The 13,281-nt window shown below is 40.5% G+C and overlaps 1 protein-coding gene across 1 annotated transcript in view; it reads right to left on the reverse strand.

Annotated features, from left to right (window-relative positions):
• LOC101339275 (ATP-binding cassette sub-family A member 17-like) overlaps window positions 1–13,281 on the reverse strand; it is a 91,989-nt gene that overhangs the window by 47,803 nt on the left and 30,905 nt on the right. The window contains exon 8 of the mRNA XM_073793237.1: window positions 978–1,121. Within this exon, the coding sequence (XP_073649338.1) occupies window positions 978–1,121 (144 nt within the window). The remainder of the gene's footprint in view (window positions 1–977; window positions 1,122–13,281) is intronic.

Consider the following 13,281-nt stretch of genomic DNA (forward strand, 5'->3'; position numbering starts at 1 on the left):
GGAAGAAGTCCTCCCAAAAGAAAGCCCCTCGCTCTTATCTTTCCCTATAGATGGGCTACAGCAGCCATCTTGCAACCGGGAAATGACAAGCACGCAGATGAGAGCTATATGCTTCCACTGGCCCAGGGAAAATAAATGAAAGCAAGTGAGCAGAAAGAGCAGGGGTCTGGGACAGCTTTGCTGAGCAGCTGAAATCATGCCAGAACCATGTGCCTGCAGACTGCTTGTTATGTGAAAAGAGGAAACGAAATCCCTGCTTATTGAAGCTACAATAAATTGGGTGAAGACTGGAGCATTCCAAGCTGCTACCACAGTATGTAAAGGAGCTGGGATGATCCCCCATGCTGTGGAGCCCCTGGGCCAGTATGTGATGCACTTGATCCCATAGGCCAAGGAAGGCAACACAAAGTATTGAGCTAGCACCTTGACTGTAACCTTGTATCAGTCATACAGAGGACACTGCCTCTCCTTAAGCTCATCATATTTGAAGAATGGAAGATTCCAAACAAAAAAATAATGCTCTGGAGGACACACCAGGGTACAGAGCTTATATCCAGTCATCCTGTCAGGGGAGTCCTTAGTCAATGCAGGACTCAGCAGACACTGGTGAAAGAACAAACACTTCTGCATCTGGAAGCCAGCAGTGAAATCTGGTTTACTATTTGATTTGGTTATGTAAAAACACTGGTGGATCAAAGTCAGCCATCAAATGACTGAGTTCCAGGGTGTCCCCAACAAGAGGTGTTTGGCTTTTGCAAGACTGTTTCAAGAAAGATCATCTAGATCCTCCATCCAGTCACTTAACTTTATGACAGAAAACAGGACATTTTACATTGTACCCCTAATTTTGAGGATAACATTACAGAAGGGAATTAAAAATCTATCACAAAATGTACCTTGTAACCACTGGCAGAATAAAACAGAAGCCTCTATGCACTATTTCTCAAGTCCTTGGAAGAAGATTTGTGAGCTGATACCTTGTATAGATGTTGGATTTCAATTCCTTTTATCAAATCAGTAGGCTCTTCCTGAATGAACTTGCTTTTCAGAGCTTTCTGAGGATCCCCCAACTCCAGCACTGAATTCATAAAGGATATAGGTTCTCCACAGCAGTAGGAGGGCTAGAGAGGAAGTCAACTTACATTAATACATGTAGGTGAATTGGCTCTCTTCTTCTGGAAGATAAATATTTTGGTAAATTAAATTCGCACACTTCCCTCCCCCAACCCCCACCCCAGCCTCACCCACCGGAGCTTCCTGGTATCGAACACTTAATGGTGCCTGAAGAAGTCAAGAATTTGCTCACAGACTTACTACTAATAAACTGCATTTCAACCTACAACCGTCTGGAGGATGGAGCTACAAATGATGCCTCATATCCACACTCCTGGTGTACTGGGGAAGCTGTTGTGTTGGCAATCAGCACCCCTGTGGGCTGAGGCCTGGAGAAATACTGTCGTTAACAATCTACCCACTTCCCACAGACCAAGAAGGGCAAACATGGCAGCCTTTGCCGAGGCCTGAAGTGAGTACCTGTGCAATTCAGATGAGATCAGACTGAATCTGCAAGAGGACTGAATCAGGCATGATGGGTTCAACTTTGTAGGAAAATTTACTCACCATAGGACAGAAAAGATTTGGAGAGCTTCATGGGGTTGTCAACGAAAGCTGTGCCCCATGCCCGTGCCCCCAGGTCACAGAGGTCTCAAAGAGCTTCAGGGCCTTGCCACCAGCCCAAAGAGGAAAGAGGCCAAGGAGTCCTGAGGGCTCTAGCTTGTTGGGGTGGCATTCTGTGAGAGAATGCAGGGCCTGCCACTCAAGTGGGCACATGTGAGACAGCCACAGGCACTCTTAAGGGGACTCTGCACAGGGTATCAGCAGTGGCGCAAGAGTCAGACTCGTTAATTATGCTCCCTTGGCAACCACAAGTTGATAGGTTTGGGGTGAATCCAGGTTAGAGAACTGCACTTAGATTTCCAGGAGTTTGAGGTTGCAACCAACACCACAAAGAGGGATAGGAATATTGATGACGAGCTATAAAAATTCTAATGTCAATCTATAAAACAGCAGCATCAGTACTCACCATGAGAAAGAAGTACCAACGTTTGGGTGTACCATACACCCCTGGGAAGACAGACTCCACATACCAGGCCATCAAGCCATTTAAGAGTCCAGCAGTAGCATCAGCAGCACCTGAGTGAAGTTAAACTCTCCTCCTATACTGCCCATGTTCCTCCATTGGATGCCTGTGCCTATTCTAAAGGAAGGAAAACAGTCACCACATCGAAGACAGAGAAAAGTTACCAGAACTTTCCAATCAAACAGTTGGAGAACAAGCCAATGAGAAGACTGGACTATTCATGTCTGGGGTATTAAGGGACAAAAGTTAGGTACAGGAAAAGAAAAGCTAGCTGTTGGTTTCTCAAAGAAGGTAAAACTTTTTTTTGCTTTTTGGTTTTTTTTGACCATGCCACACAGCTTGTGGGATATTAGTTCCCCAACCAGGGACTGAACTTGGGCCCAGCCGTGAAAGCGCTGAGTCCTAACCACTGGGCTGACAGGGAATTCCCAATAAAACATTCTTATTATTGCCAAAATGATTCTTTGGCACCAAGAAGTGGAAATTTGGTCATCTGAGACACATCTTCACACTCTTGCACATGCTGTCAGGTAAGCCCTTCCTACTCCTCCCCACCTTCTTTGCTTGGTTAATTCTTACTTGGTAGGTCAGCACAGGTATCTCCTTCCCCAGCAAGCATGTATACTCACTCTCTTGGGTTATATGTCTAACCCACATGCATCTGGGGCACCCTGCGCTAATTGTGAGGATTGAAGGTCTCACTCCGCACTGTGAAACTGCTCACTTATTGCCAACCCCAGCTTGGGGCCAGGGACTGTCAGCTTATCTCAGTATCTCCAACATCTGACCCAGGACCTCATATGCAGCAGCTGCTCAATACATACATATGCCATGAAGAAAGGAGTGCTGAGGATGGGCTTGGGACCAATTCCTGGGTGCGTATAAAGATAAGTATCCTTTGTGATGCCAAGTGTCTAATCTGAATGCAAGCTGACTAAGCTTCTCATGTAAAGCATCCAAGATACCCTGCATCTGTTGCCACACGGCAGGATTGAGGAGGTGGTAACTAGCAACACCAGAGGAGACATTCAAATACTGGTGAGCAGACAGATGGGCTAGAACGGTGCTCCTCAAACTTTCCTGTGCTTACTAATCACCTGGGGATTTTGTTCTGATTAAGTGCGTCTGGATGGGCCTGGGAGTCTGCATTCCTAACAAGCTCTCTGAGGGTTCTGATGCTGCTGGTGCACAGGCCACGCTGTGAGGGGCGAGGGGCCAGGAAACCTCTGAGGTCCTTCCTGAGATGAGATTCTATGACTTGTGTCTGTCTTTGTGCCAATCGAGAGCCTTGCCTTTCACCATGGCTTACAGACAGGTCTCGCAAACCTCAGCTGCCATAAACAGTCAGCACACTTAGTTTGTGAAAGCCAGGTGCATCCTTGTTCAGTGTAAGTCTGCAGTGTCCGAAAAGAAGAAAGAGACAAGGCTCCTTCCCTACCTCAGCAGACATTTGATTGCCAGTTAACTTTATTTATTTATTGGGAATATACATATCAAGTATATAAAATGGAGTTTAACAAGCAATTACACAGTAAGTACTTTGTACAACTACCACCCAAATCAATAACCCCCAAAACCCCAAATATGCACACCCCCTTTACAACTTCACCGTCATCTTTGTCTGTAGGCAGCATCTAGTTGGGTTTTGCCTTTTTATCTAAACTGACTCTTTTTAATTGGTACGTTTAGATTATTCACATTTAATGTGATTATTGATTGGATTAAAATCTAACACTTTGCCAGCTCTTTTCTATTTGGTCCAAACTTTTCTTTGTTTCTTTTTTCCTCTTTTTCTTGCATTAATGGGGACTTTTTTTTAATCATTCCATTTTATTTCTACTATCGATTTATTACTTATACCTCTAAAAATTTTTTTAATGTTGTTCTAGGGTTTAAAATCATCTTTAGTCTATCTTCAAATAATATTATACTACTTCATGTGTAGCATAAGGATCTTACAATTTCCAGTTTCCAGTTCTTCCCTCCCACCCTTTGCTACTGTTGTCATACATTTCATTTTCACATAAGCTATAAACACAATACATTGTTACCACTTTTGCTTTAGACAGTCAGTTCTCTTTTAGAGCCAGAAACCTCCACAAAAGACAAAATAAATTGTATCTTCCATTTTCAGTGCTCTTAATTTCTTTGCGCAGATCCAAGCTTCTGTCTGATATGACATTGTTTTTGCTTGAAGAACTCAACATTTCTCGTAATGTCTCCCAGCAATTGATTCTGTCACTTTGGTTTGAGAGAGTCTTCATTTCTCCCTAATTTTCCCCTGGATATAGAACACTGAGTTGACAAGGTTTTTCTTTCAGTACTTTCTTTAAATATGTCACTTCATTTTCTTCTAGCTTGCATATGTTTATTGGCTATTTGGAAATGTCTTTTCATGAAGTACCTATTTTTGCCTGTTTTTTTCTTTACTATAAAGTATGATATATAATTGATTTTATGAATTCTTTAAATATTCTGGATACAAGCCTTTTGCAGGTTAAATGTATCGAGCATCCTCTCCCACTCTGTAGCTTCTCCTTTCATTCTCTTCATGGTGTCTTAATTTTAATGTCATTATTTATCAGTCTTTTCCTGATGGTAGTTATTTCTGTGTCTTGTTTAAGAAATCTTTCCTACTTCAAGTACATGAATGTACTCTCCTATATCATCTCCAAAAAACTTTATAGTGTTTTTTTAAAGACACCAATTGTACTTAATATTTGTTACTTTTTTAAAAAATTTATTTATTTTTGGCTGTGTTGGGTCTTCGTTTCTGTGCAAGGGCTTTCTCTAGTTGTGGCAAGCGGGGGCCACTCTTCATCGCGGTGCGAGGGCCTCTCATCGCGGCCTCTCTTGTTGCGGAGCACAGGCTCCAGACGCGCAGGCTCAGTAGTTGTGGCTCACGGGCCTAGTTGCTCCGTGGCATGTGGGACCTTCCAGGGCTCGAACCTGCATCCCTTGCATTAGCAGGCAGATTCTCAACCACTGCGCCACCAGGGAAGCCCCACTTTATAGTTTTTTTACATTGGAATTGATATCTGCATATGGTGTGAATTCAAAGTCCAATTTCAATTTTTTCCATAAGGTTCTTTAGTTGCTCCAGCACCATTTATTAAATCCCACTGCTCTGAAGTATCATCTCTGATATTTAACAATGCATTTATCTCTCCCTTCTTTTCTGTTCTATTAGTCTATTTGTCAACCATAATCTTAATTACCATTGCTTTATGATAAATCATGAAATCCGGTAAAACAAGTTTTGCTGTTTTGTTCTTCCTCAAGAGTTCTTGGCTATTCTTGGTCCTTTATACTCCCATGTACATTTGAGAATCAGCTCATCGAGTTCTATTTAAAAAACAAAACAAAACAAAAATACTGCTGGAGTTTGGATTGGGTAGGAGTTAGCTGTTACTTCTTTCCACAATTTATTTATTTGTGTTTGAGAGCAGGTTGCTGCTGAAAGGAATCTGGCAAAGTTCACCTGCCCTCACATCTCTTTGATCATGATTGTTCTTCCCTGACTTCTCATCCCCCTTTGCAGTAGAAGAGGCCATGTGACATAATTCCTCTCCCACACCACTTCTTTTTGACTCAACCAATCTTTTGATTATTCCATTTTCTCTCTATTAAGTTTGAAAGTTATACACTGTTCCTAGCCTTTTCCTGGTTGGCTCAGTAGTGAATTACCAGGTACATTGCTGCAAAGTCTAAAGTTAATCAATATCTTTACTCCCCTTCCAAAAAGTATTTACCCCCACTAACTTCTGACTTTATCTCCTCAAAAACCCTTTTATGTATTTTAATTCTATCTTTTTAAAAAAATCCTAAAGACATCATCATTATCATCATCATTATTATTGTATACAACGTATAAAGCCACTATCTTCAGGCTCCCACTCTTGGCTCCTTTGAAAAGCAATGTCTTTTTTTTTTCCCCTCCAGCTACTTTTAAGATTTTTCTCTTGACCTCTGGTGTGCTCAATTTTATGTTGGTATGTCTAATGTAGATTTCTTATTGTTAATCTTGTTTGGGATTTGCTGGTCTTCCTGAAATCCAGTTTTGGAACAGGTTTGGCCACCATCTTTTCAAATGTATTTCTCTGCCCTATTCTCTCTTTTCCTACTGGAACTCTTTTGCTCAGAGGTCATTTACTAACAAGAAAACTTTGGGCTTCCATTCGGATGGCCTTTCAAGGCAAGGGAGCTAAACAACAAGGCCCAGCGTCCCACCCAGGTGGAGAGCATAATAGGAGACCTCTCTCACATTAATAGGGGTCCCAGAGATAAATTCAATAGTCACAGGTTGGGTTCCTTGTGACACAGACCCTGAAATGGAGTTTAGTATGCAAGATGTTTATTAAGGAATACCCTTGAGATCAATACCTGTGGAAGGGAAGAGATTGAAACAAGATTAGTCAGGGCTACAAGACAGCACTGACAAGCTTGAGGAGCTGAGATAAAAAGGCCCATCTGAGCATCTATAATAACCCATCCACTAAGTTTTTTATTAGTTATAAAAAGATATTTGGGTATTAATAAGATGACATCTCTGTATTGTTTCTCAACTGGTTCAGAAACTAAGGAGGGGAGAAGGGTGCTATTTACTGGGCCTCTTAAAAACTAAAATCAATCTAGTAAATAATAAATTAACAAATAAATCAATAAATGGAAATTTCAAGTGACAAACCCAGTTGCTCCACAAGCATGCAGGTTCTGATTTTAAGAGGGCAAAATGTTTCTGCCATACAACCAGAGGCCTGATTCATGTTGTATATAGTGATTCCTGCTCAAGATTAAAACCGAAAGCACTGCACTAGATTTACTGAGAAAATGTACAGAGTAATTTTTTTTCTTTTTTTCCTGCGGTACGCAGGCCTCTCACTGTTGTGGCCTCTCCCATTGCGGAGTACAGGCTCCAGACGCGCAGGCTCAGCGGCCATGGCTCACGGGCCTAGCCGTTCTGCGGCATGTGGGATCTTCCCAGACTGGGGCACGAACCGGCGTCCCCTGCATCGGCAGTCAGACTCTCAACCACTGTGCCACCAGGGAAGCCCCATAGTAATTTTATTTATTCACTCACTAGAAGGCATGCTATCTGATTTGAGCAGATAGGTCAAATGAATAGGAAAGCCTAATCCAGTGAAAGTATGAGGTTTCTAAATAAGAAATATTATCCTCGGATTTCTAACATTTCATCAATTATATTCTTAGAGATTCCTACCTGCTTATGATCATATGCATTTGTATTTCCTTCAGCTGTAACACTAGACACCATTTATGGGCTATCCTGTGTCTTTCAGGAATGAACACTGAACATAACACACCGTTCATCCAGTCCAACCACCTACCTAAATTCCCTCAATTTCAACAGATAGGCTCCATAAAGCATCTACGTTCATTCACTAACATGTAAGGAATCAGATATACCATTTCAAATATACTTTTCCTCCATAAGTATTTGTAAATCATGGTCTCAACATTGCTTTGTTAAAGAAAACCACTCACTTTCAATAAATTCTGGTCAACTTAACATCCTTTATTAAATTTTAAGCACCCTTAACCCATTTAGACCATCCAAACTTAATAAAGAAATTCATTGGTAGGTGATGCCTCTAACCAGGACATTGGAGATTATCCCAATTGCAGTAAGGCGACCCACAAACTCGACCCAACTGATAACTCCTATCCCTGTTATCTGCTGCTAAACCAAGCTTTATCATTTGGGACCTGGACTCTGGTGATAAAAGCTAACATTGAGCAATGAAGGCACTTGTTAGAGTGTTCAGAGCAGATTATCTTAGTACCACCGAAATGGGAAACTGTTCCATTCAGAAGTACTGTAACCCCACAGACCTCAGGGTCCTACATTTTATTTATTTACTTGTTTGTTTGTTTATGGCTGTGTTGGGTCTTCGTTGCTGCGCATGGGCTTTCTCTAGTTGCGGCGAGCAGGGGCTACTCTTCATTGCAGTGTGCGGGCTTCTCATTCAGTGACTTCTCTTCTTGCAGAGCACGGGCTCTAGGCATGTGGGCTTCAGTAGTTGTGGCATGTGGGCTCAGTAGTTGTGGCTCACGGGCTCAGTAGTTGTGGTGCAGGGGCTTAGTTGCTCCGTGGCATGTGGGATCTTCCCAGACCAGGGCTTGATCCTGTGTCCCCTGCCTTGGTGGTGGATTCTTAACCACTGTGCCACCAGGGAAGTCCCAGCATCCTACATTTTGATTGACATGTTGGCTGCAATCTTCTGCAATGACTGTAGATGTTGTGGGGAATTCTTCAAACTCCAGAAACATGAGACAAATGAAAACTTCACATTGTACTTTCAACTCCAAAGTGTGGAAGTTGTAACATCTCTGATGGAAGGCCCCCTAGACCAACTTGTGAAAGAAGACTAACTCTGAAGCCTATGAGAATAAAATATGGTATCTGTAATAGCACTACATTATCTGTAAAGTTCTAAAGTGTTATTTGAACTTCTAATCATAAATCTATACATTTTAGATCTATACAACTATATAGGTGTATAATTCCCTAAATCATTTACATGCTTTAGTTTTTCTCCCAAACTACATTGTAAGCTGCATGGTGTAAACGTCATTCTACATTTCTTAAGTGTTTCTTACAGTACCTACCATAGATGTAAGTATACTGTAAATGCTCAGAACACTGAATAAAATGAGCCAGTTATGTTTATTTGGCAATGAAGGTCAACTCTGCCTGTCAGCAAATGGCAAAACATCAAGGCAGTTTACCTTGAGAAAGGTAAGGTTCACCTTTTGTCTTATATGTGGAGATTAATCGGACTCCCAGTGCCATGGCAACACTGGAGAGGAGACAAAAGGCAATCTTTTGGAAGTGACTCCTTTGGTTGTAGCTGAAAGCGAGGTACAGGTATGGGAGGTAGGTGAAGAAGATGATGCCTCTGGAGGCAGTTGCAACATGAGCTGCAAATTCAGAGGGGAAAAATGAAGAGTTTCATCAATAATGCACCAAGAGGGACTTCCCTGGTGGCGCAGTGGTTAAGAGTCCACCTGCCAATGCAGGGGACACGGGTTCAGGCCCTGGTTTGGGAGGATCCCACATGCCGCAGAGCAACTAAGACTATGCACCACAACTACTGAGCCTGTGCTCTACAGCCCGTGAGCCACAACTACTGAGCCCACGTGCCACAACTACTGAAGCCCACGTGCCTAGAGCCCGTGCTCTGCAACAAGAGAAGCCACAACAATGAGAAGCCCGCACACCACAACGAAGAGTAGCCCCCGCTCGCCGCAACTAGAGAAAGCCTGCATGCAGCAACAAAGACTCAACACAGCCAAAAATAAATAAATAAATTTTTTAAAATGCACAAAGAACCTATATGAGAAAACAATCTAAGAGAGAATGAATATATGTATATGTATAACTGCATCACTTTGCTGTACACCTGAAACTAACACAACATTGTAAATCAACTATACTCCAATAAAATGAAAATATTAAAAAAAGAATGTATATATACGTATAACTGAATCACTTTGCTGTACAGTACAAATTAATACAACATTGTAAATCAACTATATTTCAATAAAATAATTTTTTAAAAAAATAAAAAAATAATGCACAAAGAAGTATAATGCAAGTCTCTTTTCCCTGCCATGGTAAGGAAAGCATCTCTGCATTTGTCTCAGCATTTCAGAAGGGAAGCAGTCTTTTAAGAAATTTTGATAGAAACCTTTTATACTTGCACTTTCACTATCAAAAGACTAAGAGGATTTGTTGCACTTAAGAAATTAATCAATCCTTACAAAAAAGCACAAACATTTAATTGCCTAAAACTTCCCCTAATACTGCATTAATAACATCTCCTACAATAAAAACCATCTTCTTCAAAGATAAGTGGTAGATTATATAGCATCTATGGAGCATTGCCTGGCACTGGGTAAGCACTTTATATACAGTATCTTATTTAATCTTCATAACCTCTCCGTTTTTCAGATGAAGAAACTGAGGCTTAGCCACATTAAATAAATTTGCTCAATGTCATGGAACTAGTAAATGATGGGTCAAGGATTCAAGGTTTCCCAGGCTCTAAGTATAGTGGCTCCAGATTTGGAGATAAACCAATCAAACTGAAGTCTGGGAGAAAAACGCAAAATAAATGCAAACATTTGCCTTCCAGGAAGTTAAGAGAATACAGATCGAAAATGTAAGGATTGCATATATAACAGAAAGAGCCACAGTTAAGGCATCAGGCAGCCCTTCACTGAACCTGACTACATGAACTATGGCTGACCCTGGGTCTTCTATAACTTCTCTGACTTCGCTTCTTCTTTTGTAAAACGTGATAATAATTGCTAACATGTACTAAGTTCTTACTATATACCAAGTATTATTCTCAGCATTTTACATCCCATTTAATTCTCATAACTAAGTTATAAGATAAGTGCTATCATTTTCCAGTTTCACATAAGGGGAAATGGATACAGAATCTATTGACCTGCTCAAGGTCAGGATCCACACCGAGATATAAATACAGCACTCTGAGGCTGGAGCAAGAGCTTCTGACCTTGTTGTAACAAGTAAATCCTTCTTGTTTATCTACTTGATATACAATAGTGTGTATCTCTTAATTCCATAGTCCTAATTTATTCTCTCCCCTTTCCCTTTGGTAACCATAAATTTGTTTTCTATGTCTGTGAGTCTGTTTCCATTTTGTAAATAAGTTCATTTGTGTCTTTTTTTTTTAGATTCCATATGTAAGTGATACTATATGATATTTGTCTTTCTCTGTCTGACTTACTTCGCTTTGTATGATTATCTCTAGGTCTATCCATGTTGCTGCAAATGGCATTATTTCATTCTTTTTTATGTCTGAGTGATATTCCATTATATATACACCACATCGTCTTTATCCATTCATCTGTTGATGGACACATGTTGCTTCCATGTCTTGGCCATTGCAAATAATGCTGCTATGGACATTGGGGGTGCATGTATCTTTTCGAATTATAGTTTTTGTCTTTTCCAGATATATGCCCAGGAGTGGGACTGCTGGATCATATGGTAATTCTATTTTTAGTTTTTTAAGGAGCCTCCAGACTGTTTTCCAAGGTGGTTGCACTAATTTACATTCCCACCAACAGGGGTTCCCTTTTCCCCATACCCTCTCCAGCATTTATTATTTCTAGACTTTTTGATAATGGCCATTCTGACCAATGTGAGGTGATACCTCATTGCAGTTTTGATTTGCATTTCTCTAATAATTAGCAATGTTGAGCATCTTTTCATATGCCCATTAGCCATTGGCTTTAGTTACCTTTACCAGGGGTCTTTATTTCTTCTTATGGCTTCGAGTTATTGTCTAGTGACTTTTCATTTCAGCCTGAAGAACTCCCTTTAGCAGGGAAAGGAAGGACTATTGGTAATAAACTCTCTCAGCTTTTGTTTATCCAAAAATGTCTTAATTTCTCCATCATTCTTGAGGGATAGTTTTGCCAGATAGAAAATTCTTGGTTAAAAGTTTTTTTTTCCTTTCAAGATTTAGAATGTCATCTCACTACCTTCTAGACTCCATAGTTTCTCTAGAGAAATCAGCTGTTAATCTTATTAAGTATGTAGGGAGTCTCTTCTCTCTTGCTGCTTTCAAAATGCTCTCTTTGTCTTTGAGTTTTGACAATTGGAATTTTAGACTTTTACTGGGGATCTCTTTGAGTTTATCTTGCTTGGAGTTCATTGAGCTTCTTGGGTTTGTAGATTCATGTATTTCATCAAATTAGGAGGAGTTTTCAGCCATTATTTCTTCAAATATTTTTTCTGCTTCTTTTCTCTCTCTCTTGTCATTCTGGGACTCCTATGATGTGTATGCTGGTGTTTGATGGTGTCCCACAGGTCTCTCAGGTTCTGTTCTAACAAAGAAAAGCCCAGGACTAGATGCCTTCTCTGGTGAATTCTATCAAACATTTAAAGATGAGTTAACACCAATCTTTCTCAAACTCTAGATATAAAGACCAATGGAATACATTAGAGAGCCCAGAAATAAACCCTCACAAATATAATTAACTTGGGTGCCAAGACTATTCAATGGACAGTCTTTCAACAAATGGTGCTGGGAAAACTGGATATCGCCATTCAGAAGAATGAAGTGGAACCCTTACCTTATACCATATGCAAAAATTAATTCAAAATGGATCAAAGATCTAAACATAAAGCTAAAAACCATAAAACTCTTAGAAGAAAACTTAGTGGAAAATCTTCATAACCTTGGATTTGGCAATAGTTTCTTACGTATGACACCAAAAACACAGACAACAAAAGAAAAAAATAGATAAATTGAACTTCAACAATTTAAAAGGTTTTATGCATCAAAAGACACTATCAGGGCTTCCCTGGTGGCACAGTGGTTGAGAGTCTGCCTGCTGATGCAGGGGACACGGGTTCGTGCCCCGGTCTGGGAAGATCCCACATGCCGCAGAGTGGCTAGGCCCGTGAGCCATGGCCGCTGAGCCTGTGCATCCAAAGCCTGTGCTCCGCAACGGGAGAGGCCACAACAGTGAGAGGTCTGCATACCGCCAAAAAAAAAAAAAAAAAAAAAGATACTATCAAGAGAGTAAAAAGACTACTCACAGAATGGAACAAAATATTTGCAAGCCATATACCTATTAAGGAATTGATATCCAAAATACATAAAGAATTCCTACAACTCAATGTCAAAAAAACAAACAATGCAAGTAAAACATGAGCAAAGGACTTGAATAGATATTTCTACAAAGAAATTGGAACCCTTGTGTATTGCTGACGGGAATGTAAAATGGTGCAGCTTCTGTGGAAAACAACAGTTGGATGATGCCTCAAAAAGTTAAACAGAATGACCATATGACTCAGCAATTACACTCCTTGGTGTATACCCAAAGGAACTGAAAACAGGGACTCAAACAGATACTTGTACATGAATGTTCATAACAGAATTATTCACAACAGTCAAAAGGTAGAAACAACCCAATGTTCATCAACAGATGAATAGATAAACAAAATGTGGGGAGTATTACTCAGCCATCATAAAGAATGAAGTGAGGAAGAAGTCCAAGTGGCTATCCCATTGTCCTGGTGCCATTTGTTAAAGAGACTATTCTTTCTTCATAGAATGGTCTTGGCATCCTTGTCA

The sequence above is a fragment of the Tursiops truncatus genome, chromosome 15, assembly GCF_011762595.2.
Source record: "Tursiops truncatus isolate mTurTru1 chromosome 15, mTurTru1.mat.Y, whole genome shotgun sequence".
NCBI lineage: Eukaryota > Metazoa > Chordata > Mammalia > Artiodactyla > Delphinidae > Tursiops > Tursiops truncatus.